The sequence below is a fragment of the Neophocaena asiaeorientalis genome, unplaced genomic scaffold (genome assembly GCF_003031525.2).
Source record: "Neophocaena asiaeorientalis asiaeorientalis breed wild unplaced genomic scaffold, Neophocaena_asiaeorientalis_V1.1 scaffold198, whole genome shotgun sequence".
Lineage (NCBI taxonomy): Eukaryota > Metazoa > Chordata > Mammalia > Artiodactyla > Phocoenidae > Neophocaena > Neophocaena asiaeorientalis.
In genome coordinates this window covers 7,141,422-7,166,805 of record NW_020175221.1, presented here as the reverse complement: position 1 = coordinate 7,166,805, position 25,384 = coordinate 7,141,422, and the positions used below count along the sequence as shown (strand labels likewise).

Sequence of the window (25,384 nt, the reverse complement as noted above, 5' to 3'; positions counted from 1 at the left end):
CATACGGAAATTCTATAGCCACTCCAGTTTGAGGACCCCACCCAAGAATCTAGAGACAAGCGGCGCACGGCCAACTCTCTACCCTAGGCCTAACGGACCACTCTGGGAGGAGCCTAATGGGTCCAGCCACTGCGGCCTAGAATGCCAACAAGTAGGGTAGGAGAGGCTGGAGATGGGGGCGGGACGGCGCGTCTGCCTGACCGCTGATTGGCTGAGGGCACTCGTTGCCTGGCGCCATTTGTTGTCGGAGGGGCGCACCTGACGCAGCCTGCGTCCTGCACGTGCAGCCGTTTAAGCGGCGTCAGCGCCTGCGAGAACTCTGGGAGAGCAAGCAGCGGAGAGGTGAGTGGGCCAGCGGCTTTCTCCCTCCCCCGTACGCGCCTCGTCCCGACCCTCTGGGCTTCCCAGTAGCTAGACTTTGGGCCGACTGAAGGACGGATGCGGTGGGCGGGGGTTTGAAGCCGTCCTTTGGCGTCATTCTGCTTTCTGCCGGAGGGTCCAAAAGCACCGTGGGTGCCCGAAGTCTGAGGTTGAGGCCTGCAGAGGAGGTGAAGGAGCCTTTTTGACCAGCCCCTGCTCGTCTTTTTCTCTGAATAGGGATGGTTGTAGTAACACTGTGTATAAATCCTCCTTGGCGAAGCCAGTCCTTTGTTGGAGGTATTCGGGCCGCCTAACCACTGCTTCCTTCCCTGCCAAACTTCGAGGCCTTGATCCCCGCCCCCGCCGCCCCCCAAGAAACTAAGTCAAAAACCTCAAGCTAAAAGGCTGACCTAGTTTTGAAGGGAGGCATGTGAAGGGAGAAACCTTGAGTAGTATCTGAAAAATGTCCCCTCCCCTTAATATACAATAAGACGTTTGAGGACCCTTCGATGGAGAAGATAAATTCTAACAACAGATTTTGGGAGAAAGCCTAAGCATCAGTGGGGACGTGGTGATTGCTAGAGTGATTAGGTAAGTGGTTCAACTGATTTTTAAAGAGAAAAAGGATGGACATAAATGCTGTCTCTAGGGAAGAAACAAAACTTAATTGTTTTTTTTGCAAAAACTTTTTGGGAGGATCAACACTTAGTTGAGTAGTTTGGAGGGGTATAGGTGAAATGATGAGGGTTTATGCTTTTAAAGATACGATTCTGATCTCTCTGATTCTAATTGAGGCTAAATGTGCATGTTTGTATTTTTATGAAAATAGAACTGGAAGCCACCATGGGAGATGAAGATTGGGAAGCAGAAATAATCAAACCTCGTATGTCTTCCTATGTTCCTGTATTTGAGAAGGTAATAAAATTCAAAGTTTGCAGTTATTAAATGCTGCAGATTTTATCGAAGTTGAAAATCACTGTGGTGAGAAAGTTCTAAATTACAGTTTGTTGTGCTTATCTCGGTGTGATTGTTATTAACTATCTCATGGCGAATGATGAAGAGGCACGCTAAGCCTCAAATAGAATAAAATAGTCTGAGGTAATTTGATAATTAAAAACTAAAATGTATATAATAATATTAACAATTTAATTTAAATCTCGATGATTTAGGACTTGTGGGTGAAAGCAAGCTTATGCTAATGTGGTTGAATGTCTCTGAGATACAGTCATATAGAAAACTGAAAAAATTTAATTTGATTTTGGTTGATGTTTTGAATTCTGAAAATTGGTTTCCTACAAGCAGGGCTCTCAAGATAAAAACATTAGACTGATTCAGATGGTAACATCAGTTTGATCTTCAAATGTACAAATCAGCAGATCTTTTTTCTCAGTGGTGTTTGAAGAGTTACATTGGAATTCAGAAGGGGTTATGGAGTGGGTTTTGGATTTCAGTTTTGACTTGAAAATTGACTTAATAAGGTGAACAGACTTTACTTTAGAAGATAGTGTATTTTAACAGGTTGCTTTTACATAAGTGTTACATACTTGAAAATGTCTCCAAAAGTTGATTTTTTTCCTTTCAGAATTTCCAGTTGGTGTTTATGTTAGTCAATTCTGACACTTTCTATTTCAAAGTGATGTCTTAGTGGAAATTCTTAATTTACCCCAAATCATAAGATAAGTAATTCTTTGTCTCAATTGGATTTGATCTGTATGTATATAAAGTTTATATTAAAATACCTAAGATGTTAATCTGAATTTATCATGTTTCTTGTTTTGGGACTTATTTTAGAAGTAACATCTTTTGTATGTTATCTTTTTACAGTCTTCCCATCATAAAAATATTGGAACACCATTGGGAAAAGAGGAGAAAAATCACCTAACAGTCTTGCTCACTAGCACAAATGCTCTGTTTTTAGTAAATTTTCTTCTATTTTTCTCAAACATGTTTTTATATAGATTGTAATGATAGTACATAATAATAATTTTTGATTTCAGCTTTTTCACTCTTCAGCATTAACTATTCCATATTACTAATTTCCTAAAAATAATTTCTAATGGTTATATAATATTTCATGGACTAGAGCTACCATAACATAAATAATTTTCTGTTGGTGCGAATTTAAGATGTTGTTATCTTTCCACTGTAATATTGTCATGAATATCTAGAGTTTATTCTTTTTTTTAATTTGGGAGTATTTTTTTCTAAAATGGAATGACTTGGTCAAAGAATATTTTATGGTTCTTTCTTTCCCTGGTTCTCAACAGATTTGTTCTAATACAAAGTTTAACTCACAGATACAGATGTTCTTCCACTTGGACTTGTCTTATTTTTATTTTTTCTTACTCTGAGATTTTGTCTTCACTAAGTATTCTTCAAACAGTATACTTACTGCACTGTAGCATGTTGTGCATGGTTATTGCAAAGGGTGTCTGAAATTGAGGATGGTCAACTGTCAGGCTTCCAGATTTACCTTTTGGAAATCTTTGTGCTATTCAGTAACATACTTTGTTTCTTGATATTGGTCATACTGAGTTGAATATTAATTTATGTTAACAGTTCTACCTTATGATTCTTAGTATCTATTTGTGTGGGGCCAGTTTGTAGTAAACTTCTTGCACTTATCTGCAAACTTAACACCTGGTACTGGTTGAGCAATTAGTTATTTGGCCTACTTGACTTGAAGGAACATGGTGCAGTCAGTGGCTCTGTTTGCCTGCCTTGGTGGAATAAGAAATGTAGAAACTAAGGACGAATACATGACGTTTTTATGTAGGAAAAATCTGAGGTCTTTTCTTCAGCCTATTTTCTTTTTTTTTTGCGGTACGTGGGCCTCTCACAGTTGTGGCCTCTCCTGTTGTGGAGCACAGGCTCCGGACGCGCAGGCTCCGGACGCGCAGGCTCGGTGGCCATGGCTCATGGACCCGTGTCCCCTGCGTCGGCAGGCAGGCGGACTCTCAACCACTGCGCCACCAGGGAAGCCCCCAGCCTATTTTCTTTTAAAGGCACCATTTTGATTGGTTGTTCTAATTGAATGTCGATTTCAAGAGACAGCTGGGCTTCCCTTTTGTTCAATTTATATTGGCTCTGAGACCATCTTAGATTGGTAACAATATCTGTGATCAGCCTTTTCTTTTTTTTATTAATTTTTAAAAATTGGGGTATAGTTGATTTACAGTGTTGTGTTAGTTTCTGCTGTATAGCAAAGTGAGTCAGTTATACATATACATATACAAAAAAGAGTATATCCACTCTTTTTTAGATTCTGTTCCCATATAGGTCATTACAGAGTATTGAGTAGAGTTCCCTATGCTATACAGTAGGTCCTTATTATGTGATCAGCCTCTTCTGAATGCTTCTCAGGATCCTTACTTGGAGATTTAATATTGATACATGCTTATATAATTTTGAACTAACAGGCTACTATTCTGGTAGTTCTCAGAACTTCCCAATTCTAGTTTTTGAAGTGAGTGTACCACCTGAAGATAGAATAATAAAAGATGTGGGGTTGAGAGAAATTTGATAATGTTAACAGTTACAGCAGTCCAGAAAACCCAGTGGTTAGGCATTTGCACGTTGCATGCAAACTTGTTGGGATGAGTGGTGGAATGGATGAGTATGATGACTGTAACAGGATGCTGGGTTTGCTTGCTAGTTGTAATGTTTCTTGTTAGATGATCCTGGGAGTAAGTCTACACAGTGATCACTTCTGTCTGATCTTTTTGCCTTTTTTGTGGCATATTTCAAAGGCAGATACTCTAGTGATTAAAGTGGAAACAGCTTGAGATAATTAGTCCATCCACAATTATTTTATTAAGCAGTAAAAGCAAAGTTTGTAATAATTGTTTAGATAAGAAAGTAAAGTTCATGGCTTCTTTGTTCATGTTCATACTGCAGTTCTGAAGTAGCAGGGGAAAATGTGGTGGTTGGACATTGTTGGGTTGGCAGACCTAAGGAAGTTGATGTGCTGGAGCCTGAGGAAGATTTCCAGCAATTTCTGCTGCTAGTCATCAGTGAGATGTGGGAAGATACTGTGTCTCTTACTCAAGAGCACAGAAAATCATATATGTTGAATAGGAGCAAGTTGTGGGAGATACATAATATGTTCATCCAAATAAAAACCCAGGAAAGTGCTTTCACTCATCTCCCAAATCTAAATGACGGAGTCAAGGGCAGAGTGACAAAAAAGTATGAGAAGGCTGAGGAGAAGGCTAAAGAGATTGCAATGGTGGTAGAAATGTTGGTCGAGTTAGTCCAGGGGATAGAGAAAAGTGAATCCTCTTGAAGGAGGATTGGCAGTTTATGACCAAAGGATTCCGATGAACTGGTGGAGATTGGCTGATGCCCACGAGAACCTAAAACCAGAGAGTCTTTCGTTTTCTTCCTTTTTTCTCTGTATATATTCTGTCCTCACAGTAGGTTTGTGGTATAGTCTGCAGTTGATAACGTCGACGTGAGTTTTGATTGCTAAATGTTTTTGTTTGGGGAAATAACTTTTATTTGGAAAATGCTGTCACATGCAGAAATTAGGGCTTAGATTGTAAGCATTTGCAACAGACACATTTGTTCCTGGACTTTGGTTATTGTTTCTATTTTGAGGTGATTTGCTCTTTCTTATGTGACATGATAGGTCATCTGGAACCTTAGGTCTGTGTGTGATACAAGACACTCAGAGTTGGAGTTCTCTAGCTCTGGAGGTGCTGAAGGAGCTGCATTAATTCTAGAAGATGACTCCATGCAGCAATTGCTGGAGAAACTGAAGAAGGGACCAGACTTCAACTGGGAATGTGAATGGGGCTGATCTGGCTGGGACTGATGAATCAGAAGAAGGGATGGAGGATGGTATTGTCTGTATTTGGGGGCTTTAATTTCTGTTTTAGATCATAGGAGGAGAGATGTATTTTGTTCAAAATTAAAATTTTACATGGCATGCTCTCTGATGCAACCTATCTGGTCAGTTTATTTGGACAATGTAGCTTTATTTGACATGGAACCTAGAATAGGAAATGAGATCTTGGTATTATGTACAAGTTGATTTAGTACTCTGATGCATTTCAGGGTATTCTGGGCATAAAATGGAGGATATTTGCAAAGGTCCTTAAAGGGCTGGGGAAGAAACACATGAACTGTCTGTATAGGTCACTGAATGGACAGGGAAGAGGCATCTTCAAGGTTCATAAGCTGTCCAGCTATAAGTTTGCTTGAGTAGCAGACCTGACAAGCAATTGAGATCAAAACCCTACCATGTTTTTAAAAAAACAACTTAACATGTTAATGGAAGTATTCATTTGTTTGGAAAGACAAAAGATCTAAAAAAAAAAAAAGTAAGATATTCCAGAATTGAAAATAATGAGTACGTATAAGGTAAAAAGAAATGTGTTCATCAAAATGCAAATAGATTATTTGTAGCTACCTGTGAGAACCCTTATGTTTAAAACATTTTGAAATTTCTCAGTTGGTTCATTTGAATGGATAAAGAGGTTATAAATATTTTATAGCTAAGTGTTCTAAAAATAAGGTAATGTTAAGACCTGAGACTCATTCAGCACATTTTTATTATTATTTTTTGGCTGCATTGGGTCATTGTTGCTTTGCTGGCTTTCTCTAGTTGCAGTGAGCAGGGGCTACTCTTCGTTGTGGTGCGGTGGCTTCTCTTGTTGCAAAGCACGGGCCCTAGGCGCACAGGCTTCAGTAGTTGTGGAGCGCAGGCTCAGTAGTGTGGCACACAGGCTTAGTTGCTCCGTGGCATGTGGGATCTTCCCGGACCAGGGATCGAACCCATGTCCCCTTCATTGGCAGGCAGATTCTTAACCACTGCACTGCCAGGAAAGTCCCAGCACATTTTTATTTCAGCCATACTTGGTGCTGGAGAGAGTGGTGAACGTGATAGATAAGGGGCTCACTGTCATGGATGTTCTGTTTTACTGGGGGACACAGAATAAACACATTGAAAATCAAATATAGAGTGAAAAATACTATATTAAAAATCAGGAAACTCTGTGTGTGTGTGTGAGAGAGAGAGAGAGAGAAAGGGAGAGAAAGAGAGAGAGAGAGAGAGAGAAAGAGAGAGAGAGATAGATATTGGGATGGGGTAGATTTAGATTACTTGGAGAGGAAAAGCTTCCCTGAGACTATGACTCATGAGCTGGAGACCTGAAGGAGTCCCAGTAGGACATGATGTGTAAAGATCCAGAGAAGGGAACAAACTTGGGGTATCAGGGCAACAGGAGGAAGTACAATGTATTAGTTTCCTATGGCTGCTGTAACAAATTACCACAACCTAGGTGGCTTACAGTAACAGAAAAATTTCTCTTACAGTTCTGGAGGCCAGAAGTTAGAAATCATGGTGTCAGCAGTGCTGTCTTCCTTTTGTAGGCTCTAGGAGAGAATCCATGCCTCTTCCAGCTTCTAGTGGTTATGGGCAGTCCTTGGCTTGTGGCTGCCTCTCTTTCTGCTGTCTTTACAGGCCTTCTCTGTGTTTGTCTTAATACCCTTTGCCTCTCATAAGGACACTTGTGATGACATTTAGAGCCCACTGTGATAATCTGGGGTAATCTCCTCATTTCAGAATTTTTTTTTTTTTTTAATTTTTGGCTGCGTTGGGTCTTCGTTGCTGCGTGTGGGCTTTCTGTAGTTGCAGCAAGCGGGGGCTACTCTTCAGTTGCAGTGTGCGGGCTTCTCGTTGCAGTGGCTTCTCTTGTTGCAGAGTACGGGCTCTAGGGCACGTGGGCTCAGTAGTTGTGGCACACGGGCTTAGTTGTTCCACGGCATGTGGGATCTTCCCGGACCAGGGCACGAACCCGTGTCCCCTGCATTGGCAGGCAGATTCTTAACCACTGCACTTCCAGGAAAGTCCCAGAATTCTTAATTATATCTGCTCGATCTCTTTTTTCCAAATAAGATAACATTTACACCTTTCAGGAATTAGGACAATATCATTGAGTGGCCATTATTCAATCTGCTATAGCAAGTATGGCTGTAGCACAGTGAGATAAGACAAGATTGGTAGAAAATGAAATCCAAGAAGGAAAGAGAAAAGGAGAGGGAAAGGACCCTGGAGATAGTGGTGGACATAGAGCTGATAGGACTGGATGGGCTGGATATGGGGAATGAAAGAGAGAGTGATGCCAGGTTTTTAAATTTAAGCAACTAGATAGATGATGGTGCTCTTTACTGAAATGGGAAATATGTGGAAGATGAACAAATTTGGGAGGGGAAAAAAATCAAGAATCCTGAATTTGCTGTGTTCATTTTGAGATACCTAAGAAAACATGTAAGTAGGAATGCCAGTCAGTAGATAATATGAATTTGTTGCTTAGGAGAGGGATCAGAGCTATAGATACAAATTTGGGAATTACCTATATATTAATGGGATTTAAAGCTGTGAGATTGGGTAAAGTTAGATAGAGTAAAATAGACTGAGGGCTGTGCCATGAACTGTGGGGCACTCCAACTTTAAAGGAACGTTAGAGGAGGAGCTGGCAAAGGAGATTGAGGAGGGAGTGGCCAGTGGGGCAAGAGGAAAACCAGGGGAGTGTGTGTTCCTTAAGCCAGAGAAGAATGTTGGAAAGAGGAAGGAGAGTCTGTTGTTTCAAATGCTGCTGAGAGTTCTGGTAGGATGAAACATAAAAGTAGTAATTTTATTACATAATATCCTTATTATAAGCTTTTTCAGAGCAGAGGTGAGGATGGAGGCTAGACTAGAGTGGCTTGAAGGAAAAATAGAATATGAGAAAGTGGAGGCAGCAACTGTAGACAAGATGTTTTGCCTACAAAGGAGCAGAGAAGTGATGCAATAGCTGGAAGGAAATATGAAGTTAATTTATTTTTAAGGTAATGAAAAAGGTTAAGGATTTTTTATGATGAAAGATGAATTCTGTTGAAAAAATTTTTTTTTAAAAATTTGCCTTGGAATGTATTTGGGACATTAAATTCCACAGTCTGAAGATTGTCTAATAATAGTAATTTTTCGATTCTTTGGTGCCAGAGTGTTTCATTACTTTTTTATCAGTTATATAATGCTGAAAGTGTTATAACACTTATAAAACCAGCCCTTTTTGGGGCTCTATTCATCCAGTAATACTTTGGCCACTAGAAAAGAGAAAGAAGTCTTCAGGGTTTCAGTTTAAACAGGGAAAACTGGATTACTTTTCTTGTTTTAATGTCTATGGTAATCATAAATTGGAACTTTTTACTGTAGCCCAAGCCATTTCCAGGATTCTATTGTCTATTTTTAATAAGTCGGAAAAATAACTGGATGACTTTCGAGCTTTATAAAGGTAGTTTTTAAAGTCATTTAGTGTCTTTTGTGAAAGAAATTTTAGATAAAAGTATTACCTGAAGAGACCTACCTTGGTACGCTCCCTCCAGCTTTGGGTTTATTTAAAGGAATTTATTTGAAAAAATATTGTGATTCTTCTAATGCAATCAGTTAATTAAAGTATCATCTGTAAATTTTAGGTCACTTTTCATTTTTAAATTATTGAATTCTGATTTTGATGTGCAAGAATTTCAGAGCTCTGTTCAAAAGTTTTGCCTTAAGTAGAGGAAGCTTGTTTGAGAGGAAATAAAGATTTAATGATGATAAGGACATCCTAGGAGTTGGAAGTGAGAAAAATGTTACTCATGTTGTCATTAACCCAGGAATACCCTGAGAAATGTTGGAAGGTTCCAAAATTAACTTGACATTTAGCTATGAATTTTCTGAGTCCAACAGTCGTTACACCATTGCAAGCATAATGCATATGTATTAATAGCGAATAAATTTTGAGACTGAAGTAGGGAAAATGGAACAGTCAGTATTTGGAAGCATTAAAGGCAATCTTGAACTATTTCTGTGACAAATTTGATTGAAATTAACCATGAATATTCTGACCTGTAGCTGGCATCCACCATTTCATTGGATTTTTAGTGCACCTGCGAGATACATCTGTAGATACACTGTTTTTAGTGCATAAGTGAGGTTTTCTTTGCTTTAGAATTAATTCTTTTTTTAATAATGTGAGTACATTAGTTTCACTTCATATAAAAACAATTGAAGTTTAAAAATAAATTTCTGTAGTGCTTTACTGTAGAAATTGTTATCTACCACTCTCCTTCTGTGCTCTACTTTATTCTGTACAGATTTGATGAGTATACTGTAAAATACTGAACTCTGTAACCTATATTGTGTATTGGCAGGTATTGATTTATTCATGTATTACTTTGATTATTGTAGTTATATAATAATAGTATTTGATTATACTTTTCAAGTAGGGTGGCTAAAGTTTTATTTGAAGTTGGGTGTCAGCAAACTCCATAAAGGGCCAGGTAGTAAACATTTTAAACTTTGAAGGCCTTATGGTCTCTGTGGCGACTTTGCTATTGTAATGCAAAAGCAGCCATCGACATACCTAGATGAACTGAGGGTGGCTGTGTTCCAGTAAAACTTTATTTACAAAAACTGGTAGCCCACCAGATTTCTCTTGTGGCTGTAGTTTGCTGACCAGTGTTTTAAGTGATATATTAATACGCTATACGTACAATGTTAAAGTGGTGGTGTTTTAGAGTAATTAATAAAGGAACATGCAGTGACTCAGAAAATCTTACATTCTATAATTGTTTCGTTCTGAACAAAACCCAGTTGTTAAAATTTTGTAATATTTGTGAGATAGATTACACATTTTTATTATTCAAAGTAGAAAACTAGTCTTTTCTTTTTTCTTACAGGATAGGTATTCTTCTGGAGCAAATGGAGACACTTTTAACAGGACTCTGGCTTCATTGTCAGGTATGTGTTAAGGCAAAAATGTAAAACCGTTTTTAGGTTAAGGGCTTCATCCAGTGGATGAGGAGCTGACTAGTAGATGTCTTGTAGAGGATGTTTTCTAGTGAGAATTCATTCTGGCTTGAATATTTTGGGTTGGGGGCCACTTACAGCTAAAGGAAAGGAGACAGGAGAGAGTGTAGTGCTATAGAGTGTATCCTTTGATTTAGTAGGTTTGCTGTAAAACGTTTGCCCAACCTGGAAGTTGCATGTTTGGCTTTCAGGCTGCTTAGGGAACTGTCAGGATTCCTGATATAAGGCAGTAGGAGATTGGACTCTGTAAGGTGTTGAAGCAGGTTGCAGTGGTGGTGACCTGTCAGGATAACTGTTTAAACCCAACTCATATCTAGATAATATGAGTTTCTTTGGGATCTGAAAACAAATTTAGGGGAGGTCCTAGGCAAATAAGAGAAACAAATCAAGATAAGGGAGCTGTTGTTTTCTCCTACCACTTATTTCCATCTGGTTCGCCTACATATTTTATAAAGTTGATGTGGATGGGAAGATGGGTGGAAGTGGTAGGACCTGGGCTAGGAAGTTAAACTTATGGCAGTAGTGTTTCATTTTGTTGAAGTCCAAAGCAGGCTGAAATGCTAGTTCTACTATTTTTCTTCAGTTTTTCTTATTGTGGTAAAATACACGTAACACGAAATTAACTGTATTAACCATTTTTAAGTGTACAGTTCAGTGACATTAAGGACATTCATATTGCTGTGCAGCCATCACCACCATCTACCTCTGGAATTTTTTCATCTTCCCAAACTGAAACTTCATGCCCATTAAACAATAACTCGCCAGTCCTTCGTCTCCTCAGCTCTTGGCAATCACTGTTTACTTTCTATGAATTTGAGTTACTGTGAATTTACTGTGAGTCTCTATGAATTTGAGTAACTACTACTTTTAAGTCTTACTCTGATGCAAGAGAGGGCCTGGTGACACCAGGTAGTTTCATTTCTCTCATGAAAAATTAGTGGATGAGGTAAAACATTTTATAGTCTAGGAAGCTACTGGCTCACTGAAGCCTGTCCCAAAGTGAAAAAACCTGTGGAGAGGTAGTTTCTAAAATGTGAAGGGGAGTTTGAGAATCAGAGTTCATTGGGTTAAAGCAAATTTAATTCCCATGTTCACCTTAATTTCAGAGTAATTCTCTCTCTCTCTCTCTTTTTTTTAGAGTAATTCTCTTGATAGAAGGAAGCTGAGTTTAGAAGAAATGCTTTTGCTATTACCAAGATGCATTTGTCTTTTGTAAACATTTAAATGCATCGGTTTAATATAGAATATTCAGATTCTCAGAAGTTTATGAAATTTATGCCTGCTGAAACCCCAGCAGCAGGCTAACCACATGCATGTGTGTGTACTTGAAGTATTCAGAAAAGAAAATTGGGTAAAAGTAATCTATACTTCTTAACACATCTATATGCATAGATCATTGCGTAATCAGGAGAAACCTTGTTCTGTGAGGTGTCAAAGAATTTTTGTAAGGGAATGAAAGTTTGGGTCTATAGCATATTAAGGTATAACGTGACTTTGTAGTGAAATCATCAGTAAACTAGATTGAAATAGCCACCAACTAAAACCCTGGACTGTTCTTAGCATTAGATCTTGAATGTTCAGGCTAATGATATAAAATCAAATAATGAAAAATATAGATTGCCTGCTCACCTTCTGGATAACAAATACTTTGGTAGCTCTTTTTTAAGTAAAATATTTTTTTCATGAAAATAGATTTCCTTATTACAGAAATACATACTAGGCCAATGAATGCTATACTAAGTTAATACCTACATACTCTTATTGCAAAAAAAAATAGTGGAAAAACTTAAATATAGTTGTGAAAAGAAAGAAAATGAAGTGAAATCTTGGCTCTCAGGTTTAACCACGAGTGTCTGTTGACAGTCTTTCAACTCTGATTGTTTAGATTTCTGCATGAATCAACCAACTATGGATGAAAAATACTTGGAAAAAAATTCCAGAAAGTTCCCAAAAGCAGAACTTGAATTTGCCCTCCACTGGCAACTATTTATATAGCATTTACATTGTATTTGGTATTATATGTAATCTAGAGATCATTTAAAGTATGTGGAGGATGTTAGGTTATATGCAAAGATGACACCATTTTATATGAGGGACCTGTGCGCCCAGGGATTTTGGTATCCTTGGGGGTAGGGGGTGGGTGGAGGGGATTAGGTGGTGGGTCCTGGATCCAACCCTCCTCCGATACCAATATTTAGCTCCCCACCTTTCCCCTATATACTCCACTCACACTTCTTCCCTTCGCACTCTCCTAATAGTTACCACACTTTTTGCATAAAAAGCTATACTCAGTTTTTGTATCATGGCTGTGTATATATCATTCATGCGTGAACCATGTAATATATTATGGTTGCATTTCCTTTATTATTCAATCTTCTGTTTTGTTTTACTAGAGTTAATCATTACCTTGTTTACTTGATCTCCAACCCTCCTCCGATACCAATATTTAGCTCCCCACCTTTCCCCTATATACTCCACTCACACTTCTTCCCTTCGCACTCTCCTAATAGTTACCACACTTTTTGCATAAAAAGCTATACTCAGTTTTTGTATCACGGCTGTGTATATATCATTCATACGTGAACCATGTAATATATTATGGTTGCATTTCCTTTATTATTCAATCTTCTGTTTTGTTTTTACTAGAGTTAATCATTACCTTGTTTACTTGATCTGTGTTTCTATTGCTAATTTACTTCAAAACCCTCTGCCAGAAGCACAGCTATTTATTCATATCTATTTACGTTCATAGTTTTTAACACATCTTTCTAAGCATGAATATGCATCAGGCTATATTCATGGTTAGTTTCTATCATGTATACAGTGATCTATCAGTTTCATTTTTTCCTGATTCCTCTATCCTCTCCAGGATAGACTTGCCTCTCTAGCCTCTCATCCCAAGAATTACCCTTCACCTCTTTCGTGTGTCACCTTTCTTTTCCCTGAATCCCATGTTTTTTCTATCTTGATTCCCCTGCCTCCCCACTTCAGTGGAGCCCATTTTCCTGCAGCTTCTTGGGAAAGGAAGCATGGGAAAGAAATTTGAGAGATTGCAAATATCTTTACTTTCATAATTGATTCATAAAAACAGAAGATTGATTCCTACTTTGAGTAACATTTTAGGTTGGAAATAATTTTCCCCCAAAACTTTATAATTGCTTCATTGTATGTGAAATACTAGTGATGCTGCTTAGTTTGATAATCTGAGTTCTGGTCCTTTGTATATGACTTTTTCTAAACTCTTCTAAAGCTTTTAGGATCTTACTTTGTCTTCTGTATTCTGAAAATTTTATGATTGTGTAACTTGATGTGGAACTTTTTATTTATTATACACTTAGTGTATATAGACAGTGAGTGGGCCTTTTAAATCTGAAATTCATACCCTTTACTTATTTTCTTATTTTTTTCTCTGAGGATTATTATAATTTCATTTGAATGTTATTTCTGTTCCCTTTGCTGGTTCTTAGACTTCTTTTTCCCTGTGTTTGTTTTGTTTCATTTAGGTGACTTTCTTCAAAAGTCTGGTGATCCTTGCCTGCCTTTTTGTATTTAAAAGTGGAACATTAAAAACTCAACCCTGTGCCTGGACACAGCTTCTTGACTGATGGGTTCTACTCTTAAGTGATTGGGCCAGGGCTAGGCTGTTTTGTTGGGGAGAGCAGTTTTCTTAGAGAGGAATCATGTTGTGCTTTTCTAGAGGATTTAAGTTTTCTAAGCTCTCATTTCTTGTTTCATCCTTCCCTCCTCTCTCTTTCCTTGTTGTATTGAACAGATCCTGTGCTGCCTTTGCTGATTTCTTTTTTACCCATTTTTGAATGATTTGAATTCTTCCTAGACTAGCTATTAGAAGTGTCAGGGAATTCTTATTCTTCTACTTCCCTGAAGCAGCCATTCTTTTTGTGTGTGTGTTTTAAAAGATATGTTGTTACGTGTGCCTATTTTTTTGTGTGCTTGTAATTTTAACTTAGAAAAATGTTACTGTGCTGAAGATCTCATAATTTTTTCTTACCCCCCACCACTATGTTTATGACATATTCCTAATTGTTAATTGATTGCATTATTTCTAACTACTGTATGGTATTTCATATACTTTATCACCAAGTTTTATCTCCTCCCTATCCCCATGATGGACACTGTAATTACCTCTTATTCCCCTCCAGCACCACAAGGATGAACATTCTTTTACATGTCCCTTTATGGGTCTAAGTGAGAATTCTTTGGGTAATGGACTCAGGAGAGGAATTACAGGGTCATGGGGTGTATAAATACTTAGTTTGATTAAATATTTAATAATTGCTTTCCAGAATAGCTATGTCAGTCTATACTCCCACAAGTAGGACCTGAGGGTTCTTACATTCCGTTGACATTACTATTCAGTCTTGTGCTTTTAGCCAGCCTATTGGGTATATAGTAAAATCTCTGTTTTAAATTCGCTTATCTGATTATTTATTAGCTTAACTGTCTCTTCATATGCATGCATGTTATCTTTTTGGGTTTCCACTTCTGTAAGTTGCCTATCATATATTTAGTCCATTTTTCTATTGGGTTTGCTTTCTTCCTCTTGTTGATTGGCAGGCATTCTTTGTATGTTCAAGATTTTACACTTTTTTTCTGATTTAGACATTGTGAATATCTTCCATTTATTATCTATCAACTTTGTCCATGATATTCCTTACTGATCAAAAATTTTAATTCAAAGCCATTAAATTAATTTTTTTTTTGCTTTCTGATTTGCTTTTGCACTTTTAGTTAAGATGCTTTTCCCTACCTCTGTGTCAAAAAAGTAACCACCTAAGTTATCTTTAGAGTTTTACCTTTCACATTTAAATTTTATTCATCTGAATCTGTACTTTTAAAAAAAAATTCATGATGGCCATATTTATTTGGGTGCCAAATCAGGACATAGTATATGTAGTATGAGTGTACATACAGGGCTCACAAAAAAGAATCTTTGACGTTAGGGTTTTTCTCGTCAACTTGGGCCATGGGTCTTCAGTGATAGTGGAGGGCTTTTTTTTTTAAATCTTGGTAACATAAATGTAACATAAAATTTACTGTCTTAATCATTTTTTAAGGTAAAAAATGATTAAAAACTACTTTTTAGAGCAATTTTAGGGTCACAGCAAAATTAAAGGGAAGGTATAGAGTTCCCATAAACCCCCTGTCTTGACACATGCTCTGCTTCCCCAACTACCAACCTCCCCCACCAGAGTAGTACATTTGTTACAATTGATGAATCTACGTTGGCACATCATTATTACCCAAAATCCATAGTTTACATTATGGTTCACTCATTGTGTTGTATATTCTGTGGGTTTGCACAAATGTGTAATGACATGTATCCACCATTATAGTATCATACAGAATATTTTCACTGCTCTAAAAATCCTCCATGCTCCACCCATTCATCCCTGCCCTCTCCTTCAACTCCTAGCAACCACTGATCTTTTTATTGTCTCCATAGTTCTGCCTTTTCCAGAAGGTCGTATAGCTGGAATCATACAGTATTTGGCCTTTTCAGATTGGCTCCTTTTACTTAGTAATATGCATTTAAGCTTCCTCCTTGTCTTTTCATGGCTTGATAGGTATTATTATTTTTTATTTTTTTAGTACTGAATAACATTCTATAGTCTGAATGTACCACAGGTTTTTTGTTTTTTGTTTTAAACATTCACCTACTGATGGACATCTTTGTTGCTTCCAAGTTTTGGCAGTTATGAATAAAACTGTTAGAAACATCCATGTGCAGGTTTCTTTGTGGACATAAGTTTTCAACTCCTTTGGATAAATACCAGGGAGCATAGTTGCTGGATGGTATGGTTAAGAGTATGTTTATTTTTGTAAGAAACAACCAGACTGTCTTCCAAATTGTGTCTGTAACATTTTGCATTCCCACCAGCAATAAATGAGAGTTCTTGTTGCTCCACATCCTCCTCAGCATTTGTTGTCAGTGTTATGGATTTTGGCCATTCTAATAGGTATATAGTGGCATCTTATTGTTTTAATTTGCATTTCTCTGATGTCCTGTCATGTGGAGCATCTTTCCATATGCTTATTTGCCCTATATGCTTCTTTGATGAGGTGACTGTTAAGGTCTTTGACCCATTTTTTTAATTGGGTTTTTTTATTGTTGAATTTTAAGAGTTATTTATTTTGGATAACAGTCTTTTATCAGATATGTCTTTTGCAAATATCTTCTCCCAGTGTGTGGCTTGTCTTTTCATTTACTTGACATATCTTTCACAGAGAAGTTTTTAATTTTAGTGAAGTCCAGCTTATCAATTATTTCTTTCATGGATTATGCCTTTGGTGTTGTATCTAAAAAGCCATTGCCATTCTCAAGGTCATCTAGATTTTCTTCTGTTATATTCTAGGAGTTCTATAGTTTTGCATTTACATTTAGGTCTGTGATCCATTTTTAGTTAATTTTTGTGAAGGGTGTAAGGTCTGCTCTAGATTCTTTTTTTTCTCTTCTTTTTTTTTTTTTTTTCCTTTGATTATTTTTTTTTTTTTTTTTTTTAATATCATGTGGATGTCCAGTTGTTCCAGCACCATTTGTTGAAAAGATTTTCTTTGCTCCATTTTATTGCCTTTGCTCTTTTGTCAAAGATCAGTTGACTATATTAATATGGGTCTATTTCTAGGCTCTCTGTTCTGTTCCATTGATCTTTTGTTATTTTGCTAATACCACACTGGCCTGGTTACTATAGCTTTATAGTAAGTCTTGAAGTTGGGTAGTGTCAGACCTCCAACTTTGTTCTCCTTCAATATTGTGGTGGCTATTCTGGGTCTTTTGTCTTTCCATATAAACTTTAAAATCAGTTGTTGATATCCACAAAATATATAACTTGCTGCAATTTTGATTGATATTGAACTTATAGGTCAAGTTGGGAAGAACTGACATCTTGACAGTATGGAGTCTTCCTATCCATGAATGTGGAATTATCTCTCAGTCTATTTAGTTTTTCTTTGATTTCATTAACCAGAGTTTTATAGTTTCCCACATATAGATCTACATATTTTGTTAGGTTTACACCCAACAGTTTCATTTTTTGGGGTGTTAATGTAAATGGTAATGTGTTTTTTATTTCAAATTCTACTTGTTCATTGCTGGTGTGTAGGAATGCAGTTAACTTTTGTGTAATAACCTTGTATCCGCCAACCTTGCTGAAATTGCACGTTAATTCCAGGAAGTTTTTTTGTCAGTTCTTTTGGGTTGTCTACATTGATGATCGTGTCATTTGTGAAAAAAGAGTATTATGTTGTATGTCTTCCTTCCCAATATGTATACTTTTTAGATAGAACTTCCAGTATGATGTTGAAAAGGAGTGATGAGAGGGCATGTCCTTGCTTTATACCTGATATTAGTGGGAAAACTTTTGAGTTAATCATTATTAAGTATGATGTTAGCTATAGGGTTTTTTTTGCTATACTTTATCAAGTTGAATAAGTTCTCTCATCTTAACAATTTTTAAGTGTACAGTTGAATCCATCCTTTTGAATATGGTGTGAAATAGAGATCATTTTATCTGCATATGGCAACCCAGTTTTCCCAGAACCATCTGTTAAGCATTCTTTCTCTTCCCTCATGATGTCTGATGCAGATTTCATCTCATACAATTTTATTCTTTTTTTTTTTTTGTCTTGAAGCGCTTGACAAATCTACCATTCATTGAATAGTAGTAGAAGTAACAAGCATTTAGGCTTTTCCTCATTTCAGTGGGAATGCGCCACATTTTTTATAATTAAAGTGTAATGTTTGCTTTAGGCTTCTGTTAATTTTTTTTTCATTCATGCCAAGGAAGTTTCTTTCCTTTCTGCTTGACTATTAGTTTTGTTCAGGAATGGCAGTTGAAAGTTAGCCAGTGCTTTTTTTTTTTTGGAATTACTGATTTCTTTTGTTTTTCTTCTTTAAATATGTTAGTGTAGGGAAATAAATGGATTTTCTATTTTATTTTTAAAATTAATTTATTTAGATTTTATTTATTTATTGGAGCATAGTTGCTTTACAATATTGTGTTAGTTTATATTGTACAGCAGAGTGAATCAGCGATATGTATACATATATCCCCTCTTCTTTGGATTTTCTTCTCATTTAGGTCACCACAGAGCATTGAGTAGAGTTCCCTGTGCTACATAGTAGGTTCTCATTCGTTATCTATTTTATACAGAGTATCAATAGTGTATATATGTCAATCCCAATCTCCCAATTCATCCCACCTCCCCCTTTCCCCCTTGGTATCTGTATGTTTGTTCTCTACATCTGTGTCTCCATTTCTGCTTTGTAAGTAAGATTGTCTATACCAATTTTTTCAGATTCCACATATATGTTAATATACAATATTTGTTTTTCTCTTTCTGACTTACTTCACTGTGTGTGACAGTCTCTAGGTCCATCCGTGTCTGTACAGATGACCCCGCTTCATTCCTTTTTATGGCTGAGTAATATTCCATTATATATATGTGTACCACATCTTCTTTATCCAGTCCTCTGTTGATGGACATTTAGGTTGCTTCCATGTCCTGGCTGTTGCTGATAGTGCTGCAGTGAACATTAGGGTGCATGTGTCTTTTTGAATTATGGTTTTCTCTGGGTATATGCCCAGTGTTGGGATTGTTGGGTCATATGGTAGTTCTATTTTTAGTTTTTTAAGGCATCTCCATACTGTTCTCCATAGTGGTTATATCAATTGGATTTTTTTTTTTAACTTGAACTAACTTCATGTTCCTAGGATAAGTTTCTAGGATAAATTCATTCCTTGGATAAATATAGTTATTTTATTGCAGAACTGGATGAAATTAGGTGTTTTATTTAGCACTTTTTGAATTATATACGATTGGCCTGGGGCTTCCCTGGTGGCGCAGTGGTTGAGAGTCTGCCTGCCGATGCAGGGGACGCGGGTTCGTGCCCCGGTCCAGGAAGATCCCACATGCCGTGGAGCGGCTGGGCCCGTGAGCCGTGGCCGCTGAGCCTGCGCATCCGGAGCCTGTGCTCCGCAACGGGAGAGGCCACGACAGTGAGAGGCCCGCGTACTGCAAAAAAAAAAGAAAAAAGATTGGCCTGTAGTTTTCTTAAGTTATTCTCATTTGATTCTGTTTTCAGGCTTTTCATTTAAAAGAAAAATAAGCTCTGGAACATGGAAATTACCTGATTTTTATAAGTTTAGTAGAATTTGTCCACAGAAGTGTCTAGGCCAGGCCAGGTTCTTCTTTAACTAAATAATTTTTTTTTTGTTGAAGCATAGTGTACACACAGATTCAGTATTTTTAATTGAGTAATATACATATCATAAGTGTACAGGTCACTGGAGTTTTACAAGCTGAACATTCCCTTGTAACCAGCACCCAGATCAAGAAACAATGCATTATAGGAGAACCCTAGAAGCCCTCCTGTGTCTCCCTTCAAGGTACAATCCCTCTGTCAGGAGTAACTACTATTCTGATTTCTAACAGAGACAGGAAATCTTGGGGAGAGTATACAGAAACTTTAGTTGATTGAAAGGTATGTTAGTCTGTTTCTTGAGCCTAAAACATTTCCTGTTGACTCTAAGGGCTTGCCATTTCTTATACACAAGTTGCTTTCTTACGTATTTGAGTACCATTGCAACATTTGCTTTATATGTTGATTCACTATAGAGAATGAGTGAGTACTTTATTCCTTTTTCCATTTATGTCTTAGTGATACAGCTTGGGAACTACCAGTCTTAGACCAGTGCTGATTAGGACTTTCTGCAAGGATGCAGATATTCTCTAGTTGTACTGCATTTGGCTGTTGAACTACAAGTTATATTTGATTGTTGAGCACTTGAAACATGACTAACATGACTCGTGCAACCGAGTAACTGAATTTTTGATTCTATTTAATTTTAATTCATTTTGAAGTTAAATAGTCACATGTGGCTAGGCACTACTGTATTATACAGCATAGCTTTAAAATTTGAGCCAGCTAAGGCATGGCTATTCTCATCTTGTATATTTGGGGAGAGCCTGGCAAACATTAGAAACTAGTGTTTGGAAAATTGTTAATTTTTCTGGCTGTGTCCTTGCCTGGAATGTTCTTGTCCTTGTAATGTCCCCTTCCCTTTTCTCTTTACCAAAAGCAAAGCTACTTCTTACTGTGATGCTGAAATTGGTACTTCCTTCATGAGGAGTCCCTTGAATGTCGGAGCAGTTAGATTTTTGAATAGATCTTCTTAAGTTGGCTTTGAGCTTTCCGTCATCTGAGAGCATCTGAGCTTTACCTATTTACTACTACCTGGAACTCAGAAGCCTTTAGGTTACTTGACGAAATGTTTAGCCTAATCAAGAGAGAAGGAAACTAGTATGAATTCTGATGCTAGAGGAGGAACGTACAGAAGAGGGATATGTGACTTAAATGTCTTTTAGCATTTTTTATTTTTGAAAGTTTTTTTTTTACCCTAATATGTGGCAAGTAGTGACAGTAAGAATTCAAAGAATAATTGTTACCTTGTGACTTTATTTTATTGATAGAACTTTTATTGAAGGACTTTTCATAAAAAAAACCTACTATATTAAAAATGTCACATTTGCAAATTATAAAGCTTCATAAATGTTTTGAACTACCACCCATTTTTAAGAACACTATTAACATTGTTATATTGTTTATGTATCATTTTCCTGTTCTGTTGTCCAGTCCCCATCCTGCGTTCTTTCCCTTCCTTTTCAAAAAAAAAGCTTTATCACATACGTATGTCTCCCCAAACACTATATTTAAGTTTGCTTCTTTAAGTTTTACAAAAATGGTGCTGTACCATAAATAGTTTTTGTTCCGCAATTTGGATTTTTCACTCAGTATTCTTTCTTTATTCTTTATCTGTGTTGCCAATTGTTGTAGTTCATTTATAATTATACTCTGCTGTGTGAATCTACCATATATATAATACTATATAATATAGAACACAGTGTATGTAAAACTCTGTTGTGTGACTATATACCACATATTTTAATTCGTTTCTTGGTGCACATTTGAGTTGTTTCCTTTTTTATTGTTATGAACAAAGCTGCCATGAACATCTCTTTTTTTCCTTGTTTGCTAAGTATATGTTTTCAGTCATGAATGGTGTTGAATTGTATTATTTACTTCAATCTGTGGGGATAATTAGTTTTTTCTTTTCTAATCTGTTAAGGTTGTTAATTACCTTTTTAGATGTTCTGATGTTAAAATACCCTTGCATATCGGAATAAACCCAACTTGGTCATAGTGTTTTATCTGTTTAGTTATTGTTGGGCTTGATTCGCTAATATGTGTTTTTGAGATTTTGTATCTACTTATGAGTAAGAGGGGTTTATAATTTTCTTCTGTCTTGTCATATCAAAATTACGATGGCCTTGTGGAATGAGTTGGGGTATAATTCCTCTTTCTGTTTTCTGGTGGACTTGTATGACATTGGAATGATTTGTTCTTTGAGAGTTTGGTAGAATTCACCTGTGAAACTACATTTAGGTGTGATGCAGAGATTTAAGTACTGGTTCAGTTTCTTAGGACAATTTCGTTTGTTTTTATTGCTTCTTGAGTCTGTTTTGATGAGTTAATTTTCTTGGAACTTTTCTGTGTAAGTTTTAAATTTAGTAGTATGAAGTTGTTCATGGTAATTTTTATTTTATTGTGGTAAAAAGCATATGACATGAGAGTTACTCTCTTAAACTTTTAAGTGTACAGTATTACTGTTAACTACAAGCACAGTGTTCAGCAGAACTCTAGAAACTTTTTTATCTTACATAATTGAAACCTTATATCCATTTAACAGCACCTCCCACTGTTTTTGAGGTTATTTCCTTTTTAAAAAAACTCCAAATACTGTTCAGTTATGTCTTTTCTTTCTTTTCCTTCCCCCTGCCTCCATCAGACTTCTAGTGATTTGTCACTCTGGCAAGTCTTTATTGGTTTCTTTAAAAAAAATTTTTTTTTAATTGAAGTATAGTTGACTTAAATGTTGTGTTAGTTTCTGGTATATAGCAAAGTGATTCAGTTATACATATATATACATACATATGTTCTTTTCAGATTCTTTTCCATTATAGTTTATTACAAGATCCTGAATATAGTTCCCTGTGTTATACACTAGGACCTTGTTGTCTATTTTATATATAGTAGTTTGTGTCTGCTAATCCCAAACTCCTAATTTATCCCTCCCTCCCCTTTTCCCTTTGATAACCGTAAGTTTGTTTTTATGTCTGTGAGTCTGTTTCTGTTTTTTAAATAAGTTCATTTGTATCATTTTTTTAAGATTTCACATATAAGGATATCATATGATATTTGTCTTTCTTTTTCTGACTTCACTTAGTATAATCTCTGGGTCCATCCATGTTGCTGCAGATGGCATTATTTCAGTCATTTTTATGACTGATCAGTATTCCATTGTACATATATGCCACATCTTCTTTATCCATTCATCTTTGATGGACATTTAGGTTGCTTCCAAGTCTTGGCTATTGTAAATAGTGCTGCTATGAACATTGGGGTGTATGTATCATTTTGAATTAGAGTTTTCTCCAGATATATGCCCAGGAGTGAGATTGCTATATCATATAGTAACTTTATTTTTAGTTTTTTAAGGAACCTCCATACTGTTTTCCAGAATGGCTGCACCAATTTACATTCCCACCAGCAGTATAGGAGGGTTCCCTTTTCTCCACACCCTCTCCAGCATTTATTATTTGTAAACTTCTAAATGATGGCCATTCTGACCCATGTGAGGTGATGCCTCATTATAGTTTTGATTTGCATTTCTCAGATAATTAGCAATGTTGAGCATCTTTTCATGTGCCTATTGGCCATCTGTATGTCTTCTTTGGAGAAATGTCTATTTAGGTCTCCTGCTCATTTTTTGATTGGGTTGTTTGTTATTGAGTTGTTTGTATGAGCTGTTTGAAAATTAATCCCTGGTCGATCACATCATCAGCAAATATTTTCTCCCAGTCCATAGGTTGTCTTTTCATTTTGTTTATGGTTTCCTTTGCTGTGCAAAAGCTTGTAAGTTTGATTAGGTCCCATTTGCTTATTTTTGCTTTTATTTCTATTGACTTGGGAGAGTGATCTAAGAAAACATTGGTAAGATTATTTCAGAGAATGTTTTGCCTGTGTTCTCTTATAGGAGTTTTTGATGTGATTTGAAAAGGGATTTTTTTTTTAAACTTTCCCTTTCTGGTATTTCATTGTTAGTGTAAAGAAATGGAACAGATTTATGTATGTTAATCTTGTTCTGCTACTTTGCTGAATTTGTTTATCAGTTCTAGTAGTTTTTGTGTGGAGTCTTTAGGGTGTTCTATATATATTATGTCATCTGCATATAATGACAGTGTTACCTCTCCCTTTCCAATTTGGATATCTTTTATTTCTTTTTCTTGTCTGATTGCTGTGGCTAGGACTTTCAATACTATGTTGAATGAGAGTGGGCATACTTGTCCTGTTCCAGATTTTAGCGTGAAGGTGTTGTTTTTCACTGTTGAGTATTATGTTGGCTGTGGGTTTGTCATAAATTGCTTTTGTTATGCTTAGGTATGTTCCCTCCATACCCACTTTGGTAAGGGTTTTTTTTTATCATGAATGGATGTTGAATTTTATCAAATGCTTTTTCTGAGTCTATTGAGATGATCATGTGGTTTTTGTCTTTTGTTTTGTTGATGTGGTGTGTCACATTGATTTTGTATGTGTTGAACCATTCTTGTGACCCTGGGATGAATCCAGCTTGATCATGGTGTATGATCCTTCTTATGTGTTGTTTGGATTCAGTTTGCTAATATTTTGTTGAGAATTTTTGCATCTATATTTGTCAAAGGTACTAACCTGTAATTTTCTTTTTTGGTAGTGTCTTTGTCTGGTATCAGGGTGATGGTGGCTTCATAAAATCACTTTGGGAGTATTCCCTCTTCTCAGTCTTTTGGAAGAGTTTGAGAAAGATTGGTACAAGTTCTTGTACCAATGAAGTGAAGCCATCCAGTCCTGGACTTTTGTTTGCAGGGAGTTTTTAAATTACAGTTTCTATTTCACTTATAGTGATCAGTCTGTTCAAATTATCTGTTTTGTCTTGATTCAGTTTTGGTGGGCTGTATGTTTCTAGAAACTTGTCCATTTCTTCTAGGTTGTCCAATTTGTTGGCATATAATTGTCTATAGTATTCTCTTATTTTTTTTTGTATTTCTGCAGTGTTAGTTGGTATTTATCCTCTTTCATTTCTTACTTTGTTTATTTTGGGTCCTCTGTCTCTTCTTCTTGGTGAGCCTGGCCAGAGGTTTCTTGATTTTGTTTATCATTTCAAAAAAACCAGATCTTGGGCTTCCCTGGTGGCACAGCGGTTGAGAGTCCGCCTGCCGATGCAGGGGACACGGGTTTGTGCCCCGGTCTGGGAAGATCCCACATGCCGTGGAGCGGCTGGGCCCGTGAGCCATGGCCGCTGAGCCTGCACATCCGGAGCCGGTGCCCCGCAACCGGAGGAGGCCACAACAGTGAGAGGCCCGCGTACTGCAAGAAACAAAAAACAAACAAACAAAAAAAAACCAGATCTTGGTTTTATTGATGTTTTTTCTTTTTTTTTTTTGTGGTACACGGGCCTCTCACTGTTGTGGCCTCTCCCGTTGTGTATGTATATATTTTGACCATAATGTCCTGAAAATATCAATTAAGTCTAACTGTTCTATTGTGTCATTTAGGATCTCTGTTGTCTTATTGATCTTCAGTCTGGAAGATCTGTCCATTGAAGCCAGTGGGGTGTTAAAGTCTCCTACTATTATTGTATTCCCATCCATTTCTCCCTTTATGTCTGTTAGTATTTGTTTTATGTATTTAGGTGCTCCTATATTGGCTGTATATATGTTAATGAGTGTAATATCCTCTTCTTGTATTGATCCTTTTATCATTATATAGTGTCCTTCTTTAGCTTTCTTTATGGCTTTTGTTTTAAAGTTGATTTTGTCTGATATGAGTATTGCTATCCCCACTTTCTTGTCATTTTCATTTGCATGAAATATCTTTTTTCCATCTCCTCACTTTCAGTCTATGTGTGTCCTTCATCCTAAAGTGGGTTATTGGTTTCCTAAAGAGCTAGGTTTTGGTTTTGTTGAGCCGCTATTATATGTGTGTTTCTCCTATTTCATTAATTTCTGCTCTTACCATTTTTTTCCTCCTTTACTTTTGTGTGATTTATTTTGTTCTTTTTCTAACATTCC

The 25,384-nt window shown here is 36.7% G+C and overlaps 1 protein-coding gene across 1 annotated transcript in view; it reads left to right on the top strand.

Moving 5' to 3' along the window:
• Positions 1-864: 864 nt before the first annotated feature.
• DDX4 (DEAD-box helicase 4) overlaps positions 865-25,384 on the top strand; it is a 62,804-nt gene continuing 38,284 nt past the window's right edge. The window contains exons 1-3 of the mRNA XM_024765378.1: positions 865-951; positions 1,190-1,275; positions 10,069-10,129. Coding sequence (XP_024621146.1) covers positions 1,204-1,275; positions 10,069-10,129 — 133 coding nt within the window. The 5' untranslated portion in view covers positions 865-951; positions 1,190-1,203. The remainder of the gene's footprint in view (positions 952-1,189; positions 1,276-10,068; positions 10,130-25,384) is intronic.